General features: G+C 33.9%; 1 protein-coding gene across 2 annotated transcripts in view; it reads right to left on the bottom strand.

The window, feature by feature from the left end:
* PSMD14 (proteasome 26S subunit, non-ATPase 14) overlaps positions 1–21,132 on the bottom strand; it is a 111,376-nt gene that overhangs the window by 23,542 nt on the left and 66,702 nt on the right. For both annotated transcript variants that reach the window (XM_049887302.1, XM_049887303.1), the window contains 2 exons: positions 19,994–20,144; positions 3,995–4,102 (listed from right to left, as the gene is read on the bottom strand). In XM_049887302.1, the coding sequence (XP_049743259.1) occupies positions 3,995–4,102; positions 19,994–20,144 (259 nt within the window). The remainder of the gene's footprint in view (positions 1–3,994; positions 4,103–19,993; positions 20,145–21,132) is intronic.

The following is a 21,132-nucleotide window of genomic DNA, read 5'->3' as shown; positions in this document are numbered from 1 at the left end:
GCTAAAGGATATCCATTACATCACATTTAAAATGAAGCTTTTTGTATATAAATAGAGTAACTCTAAAGGAAACAAACCATGGGAATAATGGTTACTTCTAGAACGGAGAACTAAGTTGCTGAAGGCAAAGGTGGAAGAAAAAGTTTTTGCTAAATACCTTTTTATACTTTTAAAATCCTGAATTGTATACATATATTACCTACGCAAAAATTAATTGATTAAACTTCCAGCTATAGTATAAAAGAATGAGGAGACTCAGCTATGAGTACCAGTTCCTACATTAACCCACTGAATGACCTGGATAACTCGTACACTTTCTGGGCCTCAGTTTTCTCACCTGCAAAATGACCACAATGGCTTCTTCCAGTGCAACTGTTTTATAACTGTTCAATAACTACTGAATACAATGTTTTTCAAAAAGTTTAACTCTATAAGACAATGTAGTTGTACTCATGGCTCCACATAGAGGCTCACAGCCCTAGCACAATGCATCTACGCATTAATATTGATTAAATTTCCATGAAGTTCACAACCAATCTTCGTATCTACTATGGTACTGCTGTCTTCTAAATCTGAGATGACACTGAACGGCTAATAAAATTGTTTAAAAAATTTAGTTACTAAAATAAATGTTATTTTCCCTTCAATACTTGTGAAATCAGATGTTCCAAGCACAGAATATAAAAGCTTATAGTGTAAGCATTATACTTTTCCTCTTACCAGAATTATTAATGCTTTCTTCTTATATTAAACACAAATATGAATATGAATTTTGTCTATTAGCTTTGTGTTATGGTAAATATCTGCAACATTAATTGCCATCAGTGCTTTAAAAATAATATTTTCTAAAAGTAATACATGTTTTACGGTACAAAGTTTAAGAAATATGGGCAAGGAAATATAAGAAAAAAATTTCCATAATCTTAACACCCAGAGGTTATCAATACTAACACCTTGGTGTAAATGTAATTACAGGTGATTCCTGTTATTTATGGTAGTTATGATCTACAATGTCACCATGGACACTGACTTAGCAAATACTGAATCATTGCTCTAAGGCAAATACAGGGTTTAGTTCCTGTGAGCCTCTGGTGACATTTCTGTCAACGGATGAACACATAATCTTGTTTTATGTGTGTTTCTGTTTAATATATATTGCTGATTCATTAACACTGAATTCACAGCCAACGGTACTTTAACTTGTCCCTAAATAAAGCTGGTCCTAAAGTAAGAGGAATTGTCAACACCGTATGTTATATAGTTCACCCTAAATTCACCCAGTAATTGGAATAGCCACCTGTTTACTAATTGCCTTTATCCAAAGAGGGAAAAAAATTAATTTCTCATATCTTTATGACTGAGGGTAGGTTTGCAACTTGGAACCAAGTGCCAGCTCAAGTTAGGCTTCTAGCCTCCCAGGATACTGAGAGATAACTTTCTTCCTTGATAGATAACATTTCAAAAGATGGCTTCCAGGTCCCTGAGGAAACATTCCTGGGTTGTAAAACTGGTAAGAGGCTTAACTAGACTTTAAAACAATTTATATACATTTCAAAGAACTGGAGAAAGAACTTAAAATTACAAGTTTTCCAAAGTAAATACTCAAGAAAAGCGGGGAAATCTCTTCCCTTTTTTCAGTAGGGAGAATTAAGCCTCTCTCTCTTTTTTTCCTATTTGTATTTGTCCATACAGCATGTCCATGAAAGCACCATGAGTATTGGTTTTGGACTTATGAATGAATTTTAGCAGTAGACAAATTTGCAAATATGGAATCCATAAATAATGAGGATTGACTGTATATAGGCACAGTTTATAAAATATATATTTATGAAAAGGAGAACGTGTATACCCTATCTCAGAATCGTTCTGACTTAGCATATTTATTACGTAGTAGTCCACAATGTCATCCTAATTTCCCCCTACTGCTTTAAGTATAACAGTAAAGTAATCAGTGTTTGAAAAGCATCGGTGACCACCAGCATATGTGCTGATGGCTGCTGTTGTGCTTCCATTCCTACTGTGGGAAAGCTGGCTGAGGTGTGAGGCCCCTGTTAACACTAGCTAACTTCCTCTTCAAAATAAAAGCCACAGCATTTCCAAAAGGCTTCTGATCCTGGAGTTAAAAAATTTGCTAACATATATTAAAATTTCATTATGGATATTTTACCATTCACTTCAGGTTCTTCTGGGCTGATTTCTTTCTAGCTTGTCTTAGACAAAAAAGTGTTTTAAGGTGTGGCTCTGTTCTGTCACTTTTTGGCTTGATCCCACTGAGTGTTTTAATATTGAAATTGTCTTAAAATTGTAAAGCACCCAGATAGATGTCATTCTGATGGGCGCTATATAAACTGTGAAAGAAATATATTTACAGATTTTAATTGGAAGGCAAAACAAACTAAAATGAAAGGAAAAACAATGATGCTATAGCTGTTACATACACAGGTCCTTTTAACTTAGGTTTCTAAAGTTGGTCTTAAATTTCACAGGATATAAGGTAGGACCAAAAAAAGACAAACTGGACTAATGTAGAAAGAGACAGATTTTCATATCAATCATACTCTGTCTTTAAGGTTAGAAAGCAGTGTTTTAATTTAAAAGATAAAATTTGCAACAGGTGGCTGTTGACTTGCAATTAGTGAAAACTTCTGGCAGAAATAAACCATGCAGTAATCACAATGACCTTAGATTGTAAAATGCTATTTAACCTTTCGCAAAAAATAATGAAGCCGTATGATGCTATGGGGGTTTATAAGAAAGGTCATTATCACAGGCTAAAAAGGTCTGATAATATATTCTCTTGAAACAAGCAAGCACGGGCTTGTCTGTACCCAATCAAAAACACTGGTTGCTTATTTCATACTCATTACACTTCGCAGTCAGTATTCTTGGACTTGGAAAAAAAATTTTTTTCAAAAGTAACACACCTCAATCCTTTGAAACAAAACGTTTCTCTCTGATAGAGATTTCAGATGAGTGACTGTTGCAAAATTTAGCCTCTAAAAGTATAAAGTTATCGAAGTGTAACCTAGGCTTCACCATGGTCAACTGTCAAAACCACAACTCCCCAAAGACAATGAATGGCACCATAGGACAATGTCTTTGTCTTACGTGCTCTATTTAACCAAACACGCTATTTCTGTCCTTTAATTAATCTTCAGAGATGCAATTACCTATAGAGACATAGGTATTTGTGCATTTAAAAACATATTTAAAATAATTTTTGCAGACAATAAAGATCTGTGTAAAAACAATGAGGCATATGAATGATACAAAGAAAATATTAGTCACTCAGGAGGATACCAAGTGTGTAAATACCAGTAACTCCAATAAGGGTAGTTAACATCACTGTAAAACAAACAAACAAGATACAAACTCTAATCAAAAATAATGCACAGTGTTTTACACTATTTGTTTTAAAGGTAGTGATTAAACAAAAAAAAGGCAGAAAATTTCAAGTATTATTTAAGAACTGTTTCTGGGGGTCTCTTAAACATTACATCAATTTCTCTATTATTTGCAGCTATAAGAAATGTCTACTAACCAATCAATGATGATAGCTAATGTACTGCATATGAAACTCCTCTATGTCCTTTTCTACAGTGCTGACTATGCAGAGCTAGAAGGTACTCCCAAGATACAGGCTCTACTATGCTCCCAAAAAGGGGAGCCTCGAAATATGGCTAACCAAAAAATCCAAACCCAGTGCCGTCGAGTCGATTCCGACTCATAGCGACCCTATAGGACAGAGTAGAACTGCCCTATAGAGTTTCGAAGCAGTGCCTGGCAGATTCGAACTGCCAACCCTTTGGTTAGCAGCTGTAGCACTTGAACACTACGTCACCAGGGTTTCCCAAAATACAGCAATATTTCTATAATCCTCTTTTAAAGCACAGTAAAAATTAAAAGCAAGCAAATTAAAATGCCAAGAATTAGGTCTTGAAATGACTACATATAGCAGGCTTTTAAATGTAAAACAGAGTTTTAGCAGGATTACCTGGATAGATGGCTTGTTTAAGTGACCCAGATTTGAAGTTGTTTGTCTTGGTTCATGTCCTAAGACCATCATATTAGCATTGATCAATCTGAAGGCATCAATAACAACCTGTAAAAACAAGGTGTCAGGTCAATTCTTTTTTAAAAAGCGAGTGATGATGCCAAGCAACAGTGGACAAAGCATGATCAACTTGCATCTGTTTCTGGCCTATTTCCAGAAAACCATTTAATTATAATATTAATAAAAAAGAGTCTCCTGCTGACTGTGCCATCAGCTCACCACCTTCTACCTTGTAATGTAAGGTGACACCAATAATTGCAACTTTCATGAAGCAGTGAAGAAAAATATTAACTTTGCATCTTTATTATTGAAATACATGATTACTAAACTTATATCGAATAGTCTTCATTGGTGTGCATGTTTGTCACCTAAATTTTACCTAATCAAAATGAATGACAAAGAGAACTAAAACTGAAAGTGAGCACAAGCTAAGGGACCACATCTAAAGCCCAGCCTGTCACATCAATTATACCACCACAGTACTTGAAATGACAACAAAATTACAGTCAGCAAGGCACTTGCCCCACGTATTCTCTTCTAGTCAGATACCTTTTACTTCTTCTGACTATGAAAGACTTTATACCTTGTCTGATAGTCTTAAATGTCCATGCCACTGTCAAGTAAAGGAGGCACAATATAAGAAAACCAAGGTCATCTGTGCTTTAAGCCAGGAACCTGGTATAGATTGATAGGGTCCTAAATTCAGAGTAAAGAAATAACCATAGCTATCCTCTTTCTGCTAAGTGTATTTAGTATTTCTGCACAGGAAGACTTGTAATTCTTAAGATACAATATCACGTTAGCTCTTATACATTAAGTGATTTAACAAGAACCACATATTTTCTCATCATTACCTTGGATTTCAGAGAATTCGTTAAAGCTTTTAAACATTATGAAATTTTAAAGTCCTGTGACTTTAAGACAGATGCCTCTTTCAGAAAATCTAACTCAACTACTATTAAACCCAATACACTAATCACACAGAATAACCTTAATGCACAATAATACTGCTTCTAGATGTGCCTTTAAAAGTCCTAAAAAACTGAGATTTGACAAAGTTTTAAAAGCTGTTATCAACTAGATTGTTTTCATTTGTATAACTATTGTTTGTGGATACTAAGAAAAAATAAAATTTATTTTCATGTTAAGTCAACTAAAGTCTAAACAAGTCTAAAAATCTTTTTATTACTAAGTATTTTTGCATGTTATATGTTAAAGAACAGGGTTTAAAGAAGAAGAAAAAAATCATTATTTCTAAAAGGCTTCTACAAAGGGTGAACAGTATAAACTTAGACCAAAACATCATAACAAGTGAATCAACCCAAGGTCTCTGTCCATCCTGGTCAGCCAAAAAACAACAACAACCACCTGAATTTTGCTTTTATTTTTAACAGTTTGAATTTCTCCATAGATTTCACTGTCTCAAAATAAAACCAAGCATCCCCAGAACATGAATGATTTAATAGTTTGTGAAAATTCTTTTTTTTCTTTTATACAATAACCTTAATCCACACAACTTTCACATTTTATTTACAAATCAATACGGCCTTTTATACTTAAAATTGTTCTAATCATATATTTTTCATAAAGCAATATAAAAGTACTAGTATCAGACATACTTTGATCAGATGATATCATAACTTCAAATAACTGTTGAAAAACCATACAGAAGTAAGAGAAAAAATTTCTCACATTTTTTACTGAAGAGCACATAAAATAAGATGAAGTTAAAATATGGGCAAAGAAGGGGAAAAGTGACCATTCTGACGGACAAGAAATATATAACTTAAACAAATACAGAATTAAGAATTGCTACCCTAACTATTAATGGTAAATATTTCAGAGCAAGGTATCAGTTTGGTCCAATCGCCTTTAGAATACTTTGAATTCATTTTAAGGTTTCAGCAAAAACATTTGTTGAAAAAACCTACTTCTATAAAACCATGAATATTCCATTATATGTCACAACAAAAATGCCTATATGTTTTTATAGTAAATGCTTTCAAACTAAAACAGCAGACAACTATTTTAAGCAAAAAGAAGTCTCTGTAATATTTCTCTGTAATATTATAAGCAGGTGTGAAACTTTATTAAAAGGAAATGAAAATACCAGCTAAGTAGATATCATTTGTTAAAAACAAATATTAAAAATTATTAATTCTTTTAAGAAATTAAGAGAAAAATTCAAGGTCTTAATATACTCTTCAACTAATAAACGATGGCCTACATGCTTAGACTGACAATTCCTAAGTATCAATATGAAAGCCAATAGGAAATGAATACTTTACACCAAGATTAAAAGAATTTGCTGCCATCACTATAGCAACTGTCTTAAGGAAACTAACATGTTCAACAACCTGCAGACCAAAATTAGATTTAGTACGCAATAAAAATACAAATATGGCAAGATAGCCTACATTTTAATTTCTGTACAATTTTATAATTGCTTTTTGCACTGTAAGAATAAGCAGGTTTATCCTTTAGAACAACTTATCAAAATGGACTCATTAATGTCCAGTGCACTAATGAGCACTGGGTGAAGAAGGTGTTAATTATGCCACTGTAAGATTAAAAAAAAAGCCCTAGCGAGCACTTGGAGGTGTGTATAAGCTGAAGGCGTTTCTCCATGTTTGTGTATTTATAGCGTGATGCAATAGAATGACAGCAAAGTGGTCACTCCATGGTTAAGAACAGAAATCTTAGATACAACATACTGAACAAAACCCCCAAGGATTAATTAAGGTATTGGGAGACAAGGAAGAACAATCCATTTTGGGGAGCTACCTGAATTTTCTAAACAGTTAGTTTTAAAGTATATATACATTAAACCAGTTCAATTTATGTCTTAAAAATTCAAATAATAATTTAACCCAAAAAACTCACAAAATTTACTTCCTTAACATGCAATAACAAAAACCTCCAAGCTAAAGTATGAAGAATGTTTTCAGGAATATGATGGTAGACCTTTAAAATTCCTTTCCATGCTGAAGTCCTACACACCACATTGAATCTCTGTTCACCAGCCTGACCATTTAATTTTTTCTGGTACAAGTGCCTTGAGACTTTTCAGAGGTCACTGCAACAGTAGACAGCTTATAACAAAACCATTAGCAGTTTGGCTAGCTTAGGGAAACCTCTTACTTTCCTTTTTTGTTTATTATCACTGCATGAATCTGCAGCATATGATAGTTTATAATTTCTCAGGCTTGTTAAATTCATGTTAAAGGTCTGTTTTCTTGTTGAATAAATTTTGTTCATATAATGCTGCCTATTTCATACACTCAGTCTTTAATAGCACCTTTGGTCTATGCGCAACTCACAGATCAAAACAGAGGACTAAAATAGGGGTTGATGATGCTATTTACATGTGTGATTCCTGCTGTCTTCTTGTTAGTAGCTTTAATATAATAGAAGACCTTGTCTGTTTTGTAATTAACACATCTTTACTGGAGAGATATTTGGAAGTGATTGCTGTGAATATACTGGTTAGTAAAATAAACACAATCACACACCACTTTCTGTTATCAGACAAATTTGTGAATTGTACACATTATACTCCAGATCAACAAACTGTGATATAACAGCCAAGTAGAAGACACATATTTATATAACCCTTTATTTTTCTGAAAATATGTATTCACTCTGACCTTGCAAATATAATTAGCTTGTGGGATGTGCAGATTTCAGTACCATGGTTGCTTTACTAATTGCAACTCTTGGAAATAGATACTAAATATTTGGAAGCTGCCAATGCAAAATAAAAACTGCATCTTTTTCTACATCTGTCTTAGCTTATAAAAGCAAAATAGTTTTAAAAACAATAACCGTGTTCCATATTTATTCCAAGCATGCCCAGGATGAAGGACCTATCATTTCATTTTAATAATGAATACAGTTTAAGGCTCAAAACTCTAATTATTTGCAAATCAGTTTAATCCATAATTTTTTGGCTTCTTTCATTGAGTACAGTACAGTTCATCCAACATGCTATTCATTTTTAAATTCATGTTTTCATATCAACTGCCAGGTCATGGAAAAACTAAATTTCTAAAGCACAAATCTATAGTTATCGAGTTCTTCATTTAATTTATTACAGCTCTTAAAATTAGTTTAATACAAAGGTGTTTTTAAAGAAAGATGCATATACACTCTGGCAGTACTTACGTAATTCATATCTTTTTTTTTTTTTTTCCCACAGTAGCTACCTTTGGCATTTTTTATTGCACTTATATTGATGGTAATGACTATGGGAAGTGTTTAAGATAGAATAGGATCAATGTTTTAAGTATTTACAATGGATTCATTTTCTTGAGCTTAAAAGAAAAAAAAAACTAAAATAATCTGCATCTTCTAAAACCTCACAGGTTAACTTACTAAAATATATATAAAATGAATTGAAATAATTAAAACACATAAACCTTTAAACAAAAATTGTAAGACCTCAAAATCAATGTCTAACACTAAAAAAAAAAAAAAAGTAAAATCCAATTACTAGTTCGGCTACATATTTAAAAATATATAAGCCTTCTACAATAAAAGTGTTATCTCCAAACGACTACAAAAATGCAAAGTGTGGAAAGAAAAGCAACACCCCATATCATATACCCTTTATCACCTAGAAATGACCTGTTATCAACTGCTTAGGTTGTTTCTGGATTCTTAAAAAATTAATGGCGCATGTGACCTAGGAAGTACTGCTGGGCTTTGTGACCATTTCGTTACTTCTGCTGCCATGCACTGCCAGACATCTATAAGAGAAAAACATCTTATGTCTCTTGTAAGCCCACAGCATAAAAAATTCAGAGAAATCTTACTTTTTATGCCATTTCCAATGAAAAGCACTACGAACTAAAACTGACTCATGCCAAATACATATCACTGAATTGCTGTGATTTCTTAGTCTCAAGTTTGCAACGTGGAAATTATTTATAAAATGTCAATTTTAGCTCTGGAAAAGAAATTCCTATGTGTATGTACATTTTCTTTCTTCATCCTTGGAGAATTGCTTACTGTAGACAGAGATCTGTAGTACAACTGCAGTATATTGGGAGAAAAGGGGGATGGGGTGTAACTAGCATAATGTACTTTTTTTGACAAGTGAAGACATGTATCAAAATTCAAACAGTAAAGTCACAAGTTTTAAGCATATATGCCTTAATGAAAATGAAGTGATCTTTAAAAATTAGTATAGGAAAAGAAAATGAGATATTTTAAATTCATGAAACATGAAAATAATTTACTTATGTTATAAAATAAAGTTTAGCAGAATTTTTTTTACAGTGTGCCCAAGTATTCAGCATGATGTCAGGGTTTAAATGCTTGAGGCATGCTAGAGTCAGAATCCTGCCTAAGTTAGAATTCTGGCTCTATTACTTGCTAGCTAAGTGACCTATGACAAGTTATTTAACTTCTCAATGTCTCCATTTGCTCATTAAAGATACCTCGCAGAGTTGTCAAGAGGATTAAATAAAGTAATACAAGCGTACCTGTCACTACAGTTTTTACTGTTATTAACTGTGGCGGTCATGGAGTTACCCAGCTCAGATCTCCTTTCAAGAGAACCTGCTGTGGACAGCATAGCTGACTGACAACCCCCAGCTGCTATACCTTTAGATCCACTGGGTGTTCACACCAGGTCACACTTCCCCTGGGCTGCTCCCAGCCAATGACTGAGCTCAGCAGGGGTTCTAGAATCTAGCCATTACTGCCAAAAGAAGGACTCCTCTAAAGGGCAACTTTACCTCAGGGACTCCCCAACAGCCTGGCTGAAATGTTCTCAGAACTATGCTGCAGTCTGAAGGCTTTCCCCATTTACTCCTGCTTCTTCTCCCCTTTATCCTTCACAAGTATTTCCCCCAATAAATCTCTGCATGTCTAATCCCATTTTGGCATCCGTTTCTTGGAGGACACAAACTGACACAGTAACTAAGCAGAGTACTACTACTATAATATAGTGTCAGGATTAGAAAAAAAGTTACCCTAAAAATCAAATCAGAATTATAAATTTGTCACCCATAGGTGCCTGGCATATAAAAACATCAAAAGAAAATTAGGAACAGACATTTTAAGACATGTATTTCCTTAGGAAAATTCTTAAGTAAAAGGAAGAAAAAAGTGTAGTTATATTGAATGTTATTATCTCTTTTAAAAAATGACTTAACATGCCTAGAATCTTGATACTCCTAAATGATAGGTATTTCTAGACTCATATGTGACAAATCAACAGTGAACTTAAAAACCGGACTCCTCAGGGAACTGTTAATGAGCTACAAGAGACTATTATCTCCAGGTCACCGGTCTGATATCAACCCAGAGTGCCAACTGTATCTGGTGGCTACTCAGTCAGCCTATATACAACGAACAAGTGATTTCAGATCCTTTTTTAATAGACAAATTAAAGCAACACCACTAGTACCCTTGTTGACAGTCCCACATGAGGTAAAGGAAAAACAATCTAGGGCTCAACCACATTAGCAGGGCAGAAGGAGAGGTGGGTGAGCAGAACAGATGACTTACGTATATTTGTGTGTCTAACACCACCTTCAGAAAAGTTGCAAATATACCTACCATCTCTCAATAGGCAAAGTCATCTTAGTAGGATAAAATATGTGAACTTTTATGTATTTTGTTGTGCATCACTTTTATGTATTTTTACTTGGTTTATTAACTAAATACTATATAGAAATTAACTTTTCTAATCCTCCAAACAACCAAAAAGCTGTTAATATTCCCAATTTATGGAAACTGAGGCTCAGACGACGTGAATACGTTAAATGATTCACGTCAGCTAGTTAAGTGATACAGCTATGATTTGTACCTATGCAGCATGCCCAAAGCAGTGCTCGTCATCACCAGCCTATTTGGTATTATAATTATCACAACATAAAAGCAAGAAAACCACTATTAGATTCAGCTACTTGATGGCAGGGTTTATATCTCATTCATCACTGAATATCTAATCCCTAGTAGAGTACGTAGCATACATATGGTGCAGAATAAATATTTATTTAAAAGTTTCAACCAAGCATTTTTCTTTACTATTCTGTATAAAGTTTAACCATACATGTTTATTTATTCCTGCAAAAAAAGACTATCTCTAAAAAATCGACTCACTACTTCAACAATATGTATTCTTCCCATTTTCTTAAACACTCCTGCTCAGCTCTGAAGTCATGAGACACTCCTCCATGGTACACTGAACAGAAGAATTTTATCATCATAAAACTCTGACTTGTGTTCAATATGGGATAAAAACTGCACACAGTAAAGATACTCGAAATGTGAAAAGTTGCAGCGGGCATCTATTAATCAGCTTGCTATAACCTAAGAATAGCCACTGAGTAATCAACTATGATTTAGAAGAAAATTTACTACCATAGTCAATTCTACCCTCTTTAGGAATCAGAATGATAAAAACACATCAAACCTGCCAAAACTAAGTCTCAGGAACAGAGAAATCCTCATAATTAACAATGGTTATGTCAAATCATTCTGAATATAATCTTAAAAATATATATATATACATACATACATATATATATATATATATATATACTTTGAAAAGGTCCCTTATGCAAAATCACAGTTTCCTGGTTCAAAATTGGCAGAAAGACAGAGAACAGGTCTTGTTCTTCTCTGTATCTCCAGTGTATGCTGAACACACAGTGTCTGCTGAATGAATAACTAAGGATAATTACACGGTTGGGGAAACAAAAGCATTCAAGAAGCAAAATAGTCAATAAATAATATCCTTAAAGATAATGGGACGTTCTCTTAAAGGTTTTCCTCTATTTTAACCGAAAAAGTTGGATCCAAACTAATTTGAAGTACATTTACATCAAAACGCACAGGAAGTACTAAAGCATAATTATTAGCTCAAAGATTATGTTACTAATATAGATGCTCTAGATTAAAAGAACACCTTAAAACTGTTATATATAAGATTTACACTGCTTAGAATTTTAAACATAAAATTGCTTATACATTTCTAGCTGACAACTTCTGATCATATAAACAAATATTACAAACTATTAGGTTTATAAGGAATTGTTGTAGGTACTTTAGCACCTATAATATTTTCTTAATTATTCTCACAGATTAAATCTGAGTGTTATAAAACTTCAAACTGATAATAAGAATGGAAAGCAGGAAGCAAACAAAATATAGTAACTAATCTTGTGCCAGGGGCTGGAAGGGTATGCTCACAGAGCTATATTAGGAGAAGAAACAGAATTTTTATATTTTCTATTTCCAATTTGTTCCCTTCAGTTTGGAAAACTAGACCAAGAAAAGGTATATGTGTATGTGTGTATACAATCTGGGATTAGGAACTACCCAGTCCTAATCAATCCTCATGGGATATTCATCAAAACAGAATCTTATGAGTAACAACTGTTCTAAAAATCTTTCATCCCTTTTGGAGGAAAAATGACATGTTAAAACTTGAACTCTAGCTGATTACACAAGATTCAAATTCATCAAGATTAATATCCACGAGAAAACTGGCTAACCAACCTCAACAATCTCACGCTTCAGTCATTTAATAAATGATTCTGCTAACATATCACAGACACACATTCATTCCTTGATTTTGTTTTATAAACATTTAAGAAGAGCCTCTTCTTGCCAAGCGCTATGTAAATTTCAACACAGGAAACAGTTTCTCCCCTCAAAAAAGGTCCCAAGCTAGTAGGGGAGAGGAACACATAAACAGATGACTGAAACACAAAAAGGCTAAGTGCAATGCACTCATCACTTCATGTGATATATTCATTTTTCTCTTCATCAGCATGCCCAAAGGAAATACCTTGGAAAATGGTAGGTGCTCAATAAAAATTAGCTAGATCAGAAGAGTAGTCCTAAATTAATCAGGATGTACAGAATTCAAGTAGGGAAAAGTCCTCATTTCTTTTGTTTATTAAATGTGAAAAAGTAATTGATAGACTTGTTTTTAGCAAAATTTTTTAAAATATTTGGTCTACTACTTTAAATTATGTTAGTTGCTACTCCTTTTAAGTAATATTTCAATCTTCATAATAATAAAGTGCCGTTTATTGTACATCTACTATATGTCCTGTGCACTCTAACCACTACATACATCCTATCACACCATATTCTAACAATACTATGAGACAAGTGTAAAAATCCTTATTTTATAGATAAGAAGACTAAAGCTCATGAAGATTAGTTAACTTACTCAAGATCATGCTATAAGGAAGAAATAAAAATAAGATTTTAATTCAGGCCTGATGCCAAAGACTGTGCTCTTCATTACTCACGGCCTTTGCAGTATTTGAAGAAAGAGGAGGGAGGAGAGGAAAGGAGGAAAAGGAGATGGAGATGACATGACAAAAAAAAGGCTTAAAACAAAACTATTGTTTAGGTAGTGTAAAACCTCCACCAACTTAAAACATCCTAATACAAAATTTCTTGAATAAGTAAAATGCTTGCCTGCCCTCCCCACCCTGCTCCTGGAAAAAGACACAATCTTCCAGATATGTGATAATAAAAGGTAAGGTCTAATAATATTCATTCTTTACTCCTCTATGTGCATTTACTTTCTAGGACCCCATCTTTCTCAAAATCCTGATTAAAAAACAATTACAACAAAAAACGCTCCTTTTATATTTTAACATATCTGTGAAAGAAGAACGAACAAAGAGGCAAGTACCATGTGGAAAGGTACTGTTTCTACATTCTTCCTGACGTGGTACAACTGCCTCTGTTGAGTGATGCCCTGCTCACATCTCAACGCCAATCCAAGCTTCTTCTATTTTGTGTAGTTTATAATGATTTTTCCTTTCTTCTAACTCAATCTGCATTTACTATGTTTGCTACGAAGGAGCCCTGGTGGCAAGGTGGTTAAACGCTTGGCTGCGAACTGAAAGGTCAGAGGTTCAAACCCATCAGCTGTTCCATGGGAGAAAGGTGTGGCAGTCTGCTTCTGTAAGGATTACAGCCTTGGAAACCCTAGAGGGCAGTTCTACTCTGTCCTATAGAGTTGCCATGAGTCAGAATTGCCTCGGCAGCAACAGGTTTTTTTTTTTTTTTTGGTGGGGGCGTGGGGGTATATTTGCTATACAAGTAATACTTTATTGCCTACTGACACGTAAGAGATTCTGAATAAATATTTGTTAAATTATTTCTCTCTCTAGCAAACAATTTAATACTTAGCTACAGGAACATGCAACATCAATATAATTTGTATTGTATCAGTGTGTAATGCAGCAGATTGATGCATAATTGATAGAACATTATCTTGCTCACCAGCGATGCTAAATGCATGTGACATCTCCTGAAAAGGACAAGGACCACTTTTTATTCATTTTGTATCCTAAAATCATTAGCATACAGGCATGTCAAGTGAGCTTAAGAAATAACTGCTGATAAACTGATTCACAAATAAACACATTTTTAAAAATCAATTGAGCAGTTCTGATCATACTGAAAAAATTTTGTCAAGAAAACTTAGTATAAATATATACTTGACCTAAATGATTGTTACTATTTGTTATGGATTGAACTGTGTCCCCGCAAAATGTGTATCAACTTGGCGAGGTCATAATTCCCAATATTATGTGGCTGTCCACCATTTTCTGATCTGATGTGATTATCCTATGTGTTGTAAATCCTAACCTCTATGAGGCAGAACTAGAGGCAGTTACGTTAATAAGGCAGGGCTCAATCTAGAGGATTAGGTTGTACCTTGAGTCAAACTCGTTTGAGATACAAAATAGAGAATTAAGCAGAGAGAAGAGGGACCTCATTGCCACCAAGCACTAAGAACCAGGAATGAAGGGTATCCTCTGGACCCAGGGTCCCTGCACTGAGAAGCTCCTAGATCAGAGGAAGATTGATAACAAGGACCTTCCCCCAGAGGCAACAGAGAAAGCCTTCCCCTGGAAGCTGGCACCCTGAATTTGGACTTCTAGCCTCCTAAACTGTAAGAGAATAAATCTGTTTGTTAAACCCATCCATTTGCAGTATTTCTGTTATAGCAGCACTAGATAACTAAGACAATATTTTTTTATGCTTTCAGAATAGAGAGCAGACACAAAGATTGTTAGGAGTTAGCAGGTATCATATAAACATTTTACTGACAGATAGACTTTACAGAGAGATCTGTGAGTAAAATGAGTTTGCAAAAGCAATAATGTTTTATAAATATATTAAATATCATAACCCAGTTTTATGCTATTTTAAAGAACTTTGCACAAAGTGATAATTCTTTTTACCCTGAGGAAGAAGTACAGTCACATTACAAGTTGGATTAACTTCTAAATTTGCTACTGGATCTAGTTTAGTTATGGACTGAACATACAAGATGTCAAAACATTATGCAAGAGGTTGCCACTGTGCCATTGGAGAATTGAAGTTAAAAAATAGTTGAATATGTATGTTTTACAAATAAACTAAAAAATAAAGCAGAACCTTAAAAATAATTTCACTGATTAGGGCAGAGTTTATTGGTAACTCCTATGAACTTACTTCCCATTTAAAATACAAATGCTATTACCATAAGTTTCATCTCTCATCTATATAATTTAAAATATTTACAATATTGTATCACATAGTGTCATGGATTGAATTTTGTGCCCCCAAAAATGTGTGTATCAACTTGGTTAGGCCGTGATTCCCACTATTGTGTGACTGTCCTCCATTTTGTGATTGTAATTTTATATTGAGAGGATTAGTGTGGCATTGTAACACACTCAGGTCACCTCCCTGATCCAAGGTAAAGGGAGTTTCCCTGGGGTGTGGCCTGCAGGATGTTCTATCTCTCAAGAGATAAAAGGGGAGGAAAGCAAGCAGAGAGCTGGGGACCTCATATCACCAAGGAAGCAGCACCAGGAGCAGAGCTCATCCTTCGGACTCAGGGTCTCTGTGCCTGAGAAGCTCCTTGACCATGGGAAGATTGAGGACAAGGACCTTCTTCCAGAGCCGACAGAGAGAGAAGGCCTTCCTGTGGAGCTGACACCTTGAATTTGGACTTCCAGTCTACTTCACTGTGAGGAAGTAAATTCCTCTTTGTTAAAGCCATCCACTTGTGGTATTTCTGTTTTGGCAGCATTAGATGACTAAGAAACATAGTGTCTTTTATCATTTATGTTGGTCTCGATGTTTGGTCCTATAGCTGTCATAAGAGCTGTCAAGGATAAGTCTGTCTAAATTACTTTTTCAAATTCATAGAAAAAATACTGCATGAGAAAAACAAATACTTAACATACACTGTAAGTAGTATGGAGAACTACTGAGAAAACATGCAGTTCCTTTTCTTGATTTGGGCTGAAAGAAGTGACACCTATTAATATAGCAACTTAAGAAAAGGCCCTGCAATGACCTCTGCTACTCATTTTCCATTCCTGAGTTACCTTGATTTTATACTCCATAATATATACTCCATAATAGTCTAATATTAAACAGCCAGTTAAAAGGCTTTAGCTCTGAAATTTTAGACTTGGATTTGTATACTTGTTCTGCTGCTTACCAATGGTATGATTTTGGGTGAGGTGTGGTGGGAATATCTTTGACCCTAATTTTTTAGCCTGTTATTGATAAAATAGAAAAACAATAATGTCTATCTCTAGGATTACTATTAAAAATAAGCTTTTTTATAGTATTAAGTTGAAACAGTTAGCACAATACCTGACATATAATAACTATTCAATACATAGTCAAGTCACCATAAAAGGAAATAAAACATTGTGAATGAACTGAGATTACAAAGAAAGAATCAATGCTTATTTAATCATTCAAAAACAGAGATAATTTTGGGATACATAAAAATACGAATATAAAAATACACAGGAAGGAAGTTTTTAAAAAAGGTGTGTGGAGACCCATTTACATATAATTGCCATTCTAACTCTTGATCCAATAGTTGCCTTACTAAATATTTTGACTACTTTGTCAAATCATGTTGACGGAAGGAGAAGAGTTTTATGTATTTCTTCATTTTTATACACTTATATTTTTAAGTTTAATGATTTAACCAGGATATGCTGGCCATGGATTTATTGGCATTTAATTTGGTTCATAGTTTTGAGAGGACCTGACACTGAAAGAACCATAAATTACAACCAAACTCAGACACCTTACAGATGAAGTTGTATCACTGATAAAAAGAACTGGACCCTCATTCCAAGTGGTGTAATGTATGAATCTGTATGTTAGGTACACCAAGTGATGTGAATCATCAGTGATACTTACACTTAATTTTTTACAAAAAATATTTTTTCATGATATACTAAAAACTAGACAATGACACATGTGATCTTATAAAGTAATTTTAGATAAACTATTTTAAAAATAAAAATACTACATTTTACCACATTGTCAATGGAGTCATGTGACACAACCATCAAAACCCAACCCAGTGCCGTTAACAAGTGTATTTTTAAATAAAATGCATTCTTTTAATATAAATTATAATTAATTAGGAATAAACAATGCAAATTCCAATGTTATACAATATTTAAACTAGGTTTGGAAACTAAAACTCTCATTTAAAATACTACAAGCAGGATAACCAAAAATAAAATACATATTTATTTACATTGTTTTGATAATGCTTTCTTTGAATGCCTTCAAGCTTATATTTTCCTTTTCAATGTGACCACCATCATGAGTCAAAGTATCATAAAGTCAGTCAAACTAATATTACAAAATAGAGCCCGACTTTTTTTTTTTTTAATAATATATACATAAAATTTAAATATCTTACTGTGTTTTAGCTGAAAGTTTACACAGCAAATTTGGTTAAGAGATTGGCTGCTAACAAAAAGGTTGGCAGTTTGAATCCACCAGCCACTCCCTGGAAACGCTATGGGGCAGTTCTACTCTTTCCTAATAGGGTCACTGTGAGTCGGAATCGACTCCACAGCAAAGTTTTTTTTTTTTTTTTAAATAATTTTCATACAAATTGTTCCATGCCATTGGTTACAAGTTTTACAATGTGTCAGCATTCTTGTTATTTCCATTCTTTTTGTTGTGTTTCCATTGATATAGCTTCCTTTCCCCTCCTTGCCTCTCACCTTTGCTTTTGGGTAAATGTTGTTTGACTGTTTGGACCCACACAGTTAACTGTTTAAGGAGCAAATTACTCATGCGTGACATTGTTTATTTTATAATTCAATCTATTATTTGGTTGAAAGGTGACCAGCAGAAATAGCTACAATTCCAAGTTCAAAGGATATCTTAGGGCAACAGTCTTGGGGATTTGTCTAGTCAAGTAGGTCTGGTCTTTTTTAGGAATCTGAGTTTTGTTCTAGAATTTTCTCCCATTCTATCCATGACCTTCTATTGTATTCCTGGTCAGAACGGTTGGTAGTGGTAGCCAGGCACCATCTAGTTCTTCTGGTCTCAGGTTTGTTTAAATGTTGTGCCAGAGGCTGTGGTTCATGTGGGCTATTAATGCTGTACAGAATCCTACTTATATTTAAACTTCAATTATCACTAATAAACATTGGGATGGTGGAGGAGGGGCTTTACCAGATAATTCCATTATATTTCTAAAACAAAAATTATTACTGAAATGAATTATTTATGAGTTACTAAAATGTTATCTTAAATATTGGAGAGTTAAACATGACAGGTATTTTACACTGTAATTTAATTCAGAAAACAAGGATTTTCAATCTTTTAACTCTAGCCGTTAAGCAACAACACACTTAGTTAAAAAAAAAGTAAATAATTTCAAATATAGGTAAACAACAAGCATCAGAAGTTATCCATTTTGAATTGCCTTATATATCAGCTTCTATTATTATTGTTTTTGTGGATGGTTTCTGTCTCCGAAAAGCTAAATCATAACTAATAGGATCACGATTTAGAGAAGACCTCAATTTTTATTCATCATAGTAATATGAAGGCAGAAAGTGTTCAACTCCAAGTTCATGACAGATAAGAACTCTAAAGTAACTGCCACGTTTAGTGGGTTTGAGCTAGTGAACAGACGTAATCTGAACTACTATCAAACTCCAGGTCTGACAAATAGAAAACTAAAATATTGATTTTTAAGTGCTCTACAAATTATTTGTAAAAAAACTGCATAAAAAGGATTCCATAAATGTATTGTGATTTTATTTTAACAATTATTCTACACTACAATGGAAGTACATGCTCAAACAAGACACCTCAGCAGTGTTTTAAAGCAGTAACCACCTAGCCAATTTCTGTATGTTCTGTAGTTTTTCTAATCCACTCTCCCTGTGGTTGAGCAAAATCGAATTGCCTCTCACATTTGCAGACAGCTCTGTGAAGGTGATAATAGAGCTGCTCCCTGCTGTCATGAGGCAGGAAATAGGAAAATGGCATATGGGGCTAGAAAGAAAGAAAAGAAAAAAAAAAAAAGAACGAACAAAAAAAAAAAAAAGAACTAAACAAGAACAAAAGAGATTTCAACAAAGAACAACTATAACCCAGTATGCTTTCCAAGTTAATCTCTTTTTAGAATCATTTAGCATATTTAATCATTTATCTGCATTCTCAACCGAGAAGTGCAAATGGTTGGTAACAAGTCTTTGGGGCAAGTTTTCATTGTCTAAAATACGTCCTGCACAATGTCCAGAAAACAGAGCCCTTTAACTAGACTGTTTAAATGTTGCGCCAGTTCTAAATTCATCATTTGAAAATAAAGGAACATTAATAAAACGTGTACAGCATGCTTTTAGCATGGCTTAATATTCTTTATTCCATGAAATTAAAAAAATTTTAAATATAAACATTTGTGATTATTAGACAATAACTATTCAAATAGAAACAAACCTCTAAATAATTAAACTGCTAATAATGCCAAGACACATTTATAGACTTGTGCAGTTTTTTGTCTGTTTTAAGTAAATAGGAGAGGTTTTTCTGCGTAATTAAGAATCCTGCTTTAAACAACACAGATATTTATTTAACTTGTCTGTAAACCTTATGTGGCAGTAGATACTCTACCTTTCCTTTTACACTCTGAATAGGATCCACAACCACTGCCACGGCTCTCTCCGACAAGGCTTCAAAGCTCTGCTGAGTGTTGATATCCACACCAGAAAGCCAACAACCAAAGCCAGGGTGACTGTGATACCAACCAACAACCATCTCAGGCCTGAAACAAAGAGGGCATTCAGATGCTCAGAACAGAAAAAGTAATACATTTATGATATGAAAAGAAATAACACACTAACAGGGTATAAATTAAGAAGAGATGAAAAACACACAGGTGTGAAAAAGCACCATTAGAAACACTGAAATCATACACCATATTATCCAGAAAACATGGAAATGAGTAAGTGTGACAAAGGAGTGCTATCATTAAGAGATGCACATTAGCAGTGGTAGATAAGGCTTTCAGTTTTTCACCTTGTTACCACACTTTCTCAGAGCCAGTTTTTACCCTTCCAGCATTCAAGTAAATATCTACTCTTTAACTCCTTAGCTCTGGGAGTTGTATTTTCCAGGCACAGAGTACATTTTTAACAATGGACACCAGGATCCACTGTTGTGAAAGGATTAAATATCAATTAAACCAGCAGTAGAACTAGGAACTCAGTCAAAAACCAATTTGCACTGTTCTGTTCAGCTGCTGAGCCTTTTGCTAACATTAATTTTGAAGTTTTTTTCCACAGTAGAAGAATTTGAGCAAGAGAATGACAACTACTGAAAGATTTCAGTCTGGGAAAAAAAACTTGTAATATTTGGATTCTACTTTCCCTGTCTTTAAAACTCATGTGCCTACAGACATAATTAAGTATTCAGAATTTCACTCAGTTACAACTCTCAAAGACATGGAAAATACAAGCTCTTCAATTATATGTGATTAGACAATAACTCCAAACACTTAACATAAGGAAGCTACAGTCCAAGCTTACTATGAGACAGTAGAGAATTTTAATAAGAGGCAGTTCTCTGGAAAATGTCTTTGATACTACAGAGGGAAGAGATTAGACAGGCAGTGTACAGCATTGATATTGACAGATGCTTTTACATCAACTACATGGCTTTTATTCTAGGAATGATATTAAAAACATCCATAATTCTGAAATATGTTTCTGAAACTGTTTAAATTATTTCCCATTCTTTCTTTACATGATCAT

The sequence above is a fragment of the Elephas maximus genome, chromosome 6, assembly GCF_024166365.1.
Source record: "Elephas maximus indicus isolate mEleMax1 chromosome 6, mEleMax1 primary haplotype, whole genome shotgun sequence".
Taxonomy (NCBI): domain Eukaryota; kingdom Metazoa; phylum Chordata; class Mammalia; order Proboscidea; family Elephantidae; genus Elephas; species Elephas maximus.
Note: the sequence above shows the minus strand (reverse complement) of the source record. Positions and strands in the feature narration are given on the sequence as shown.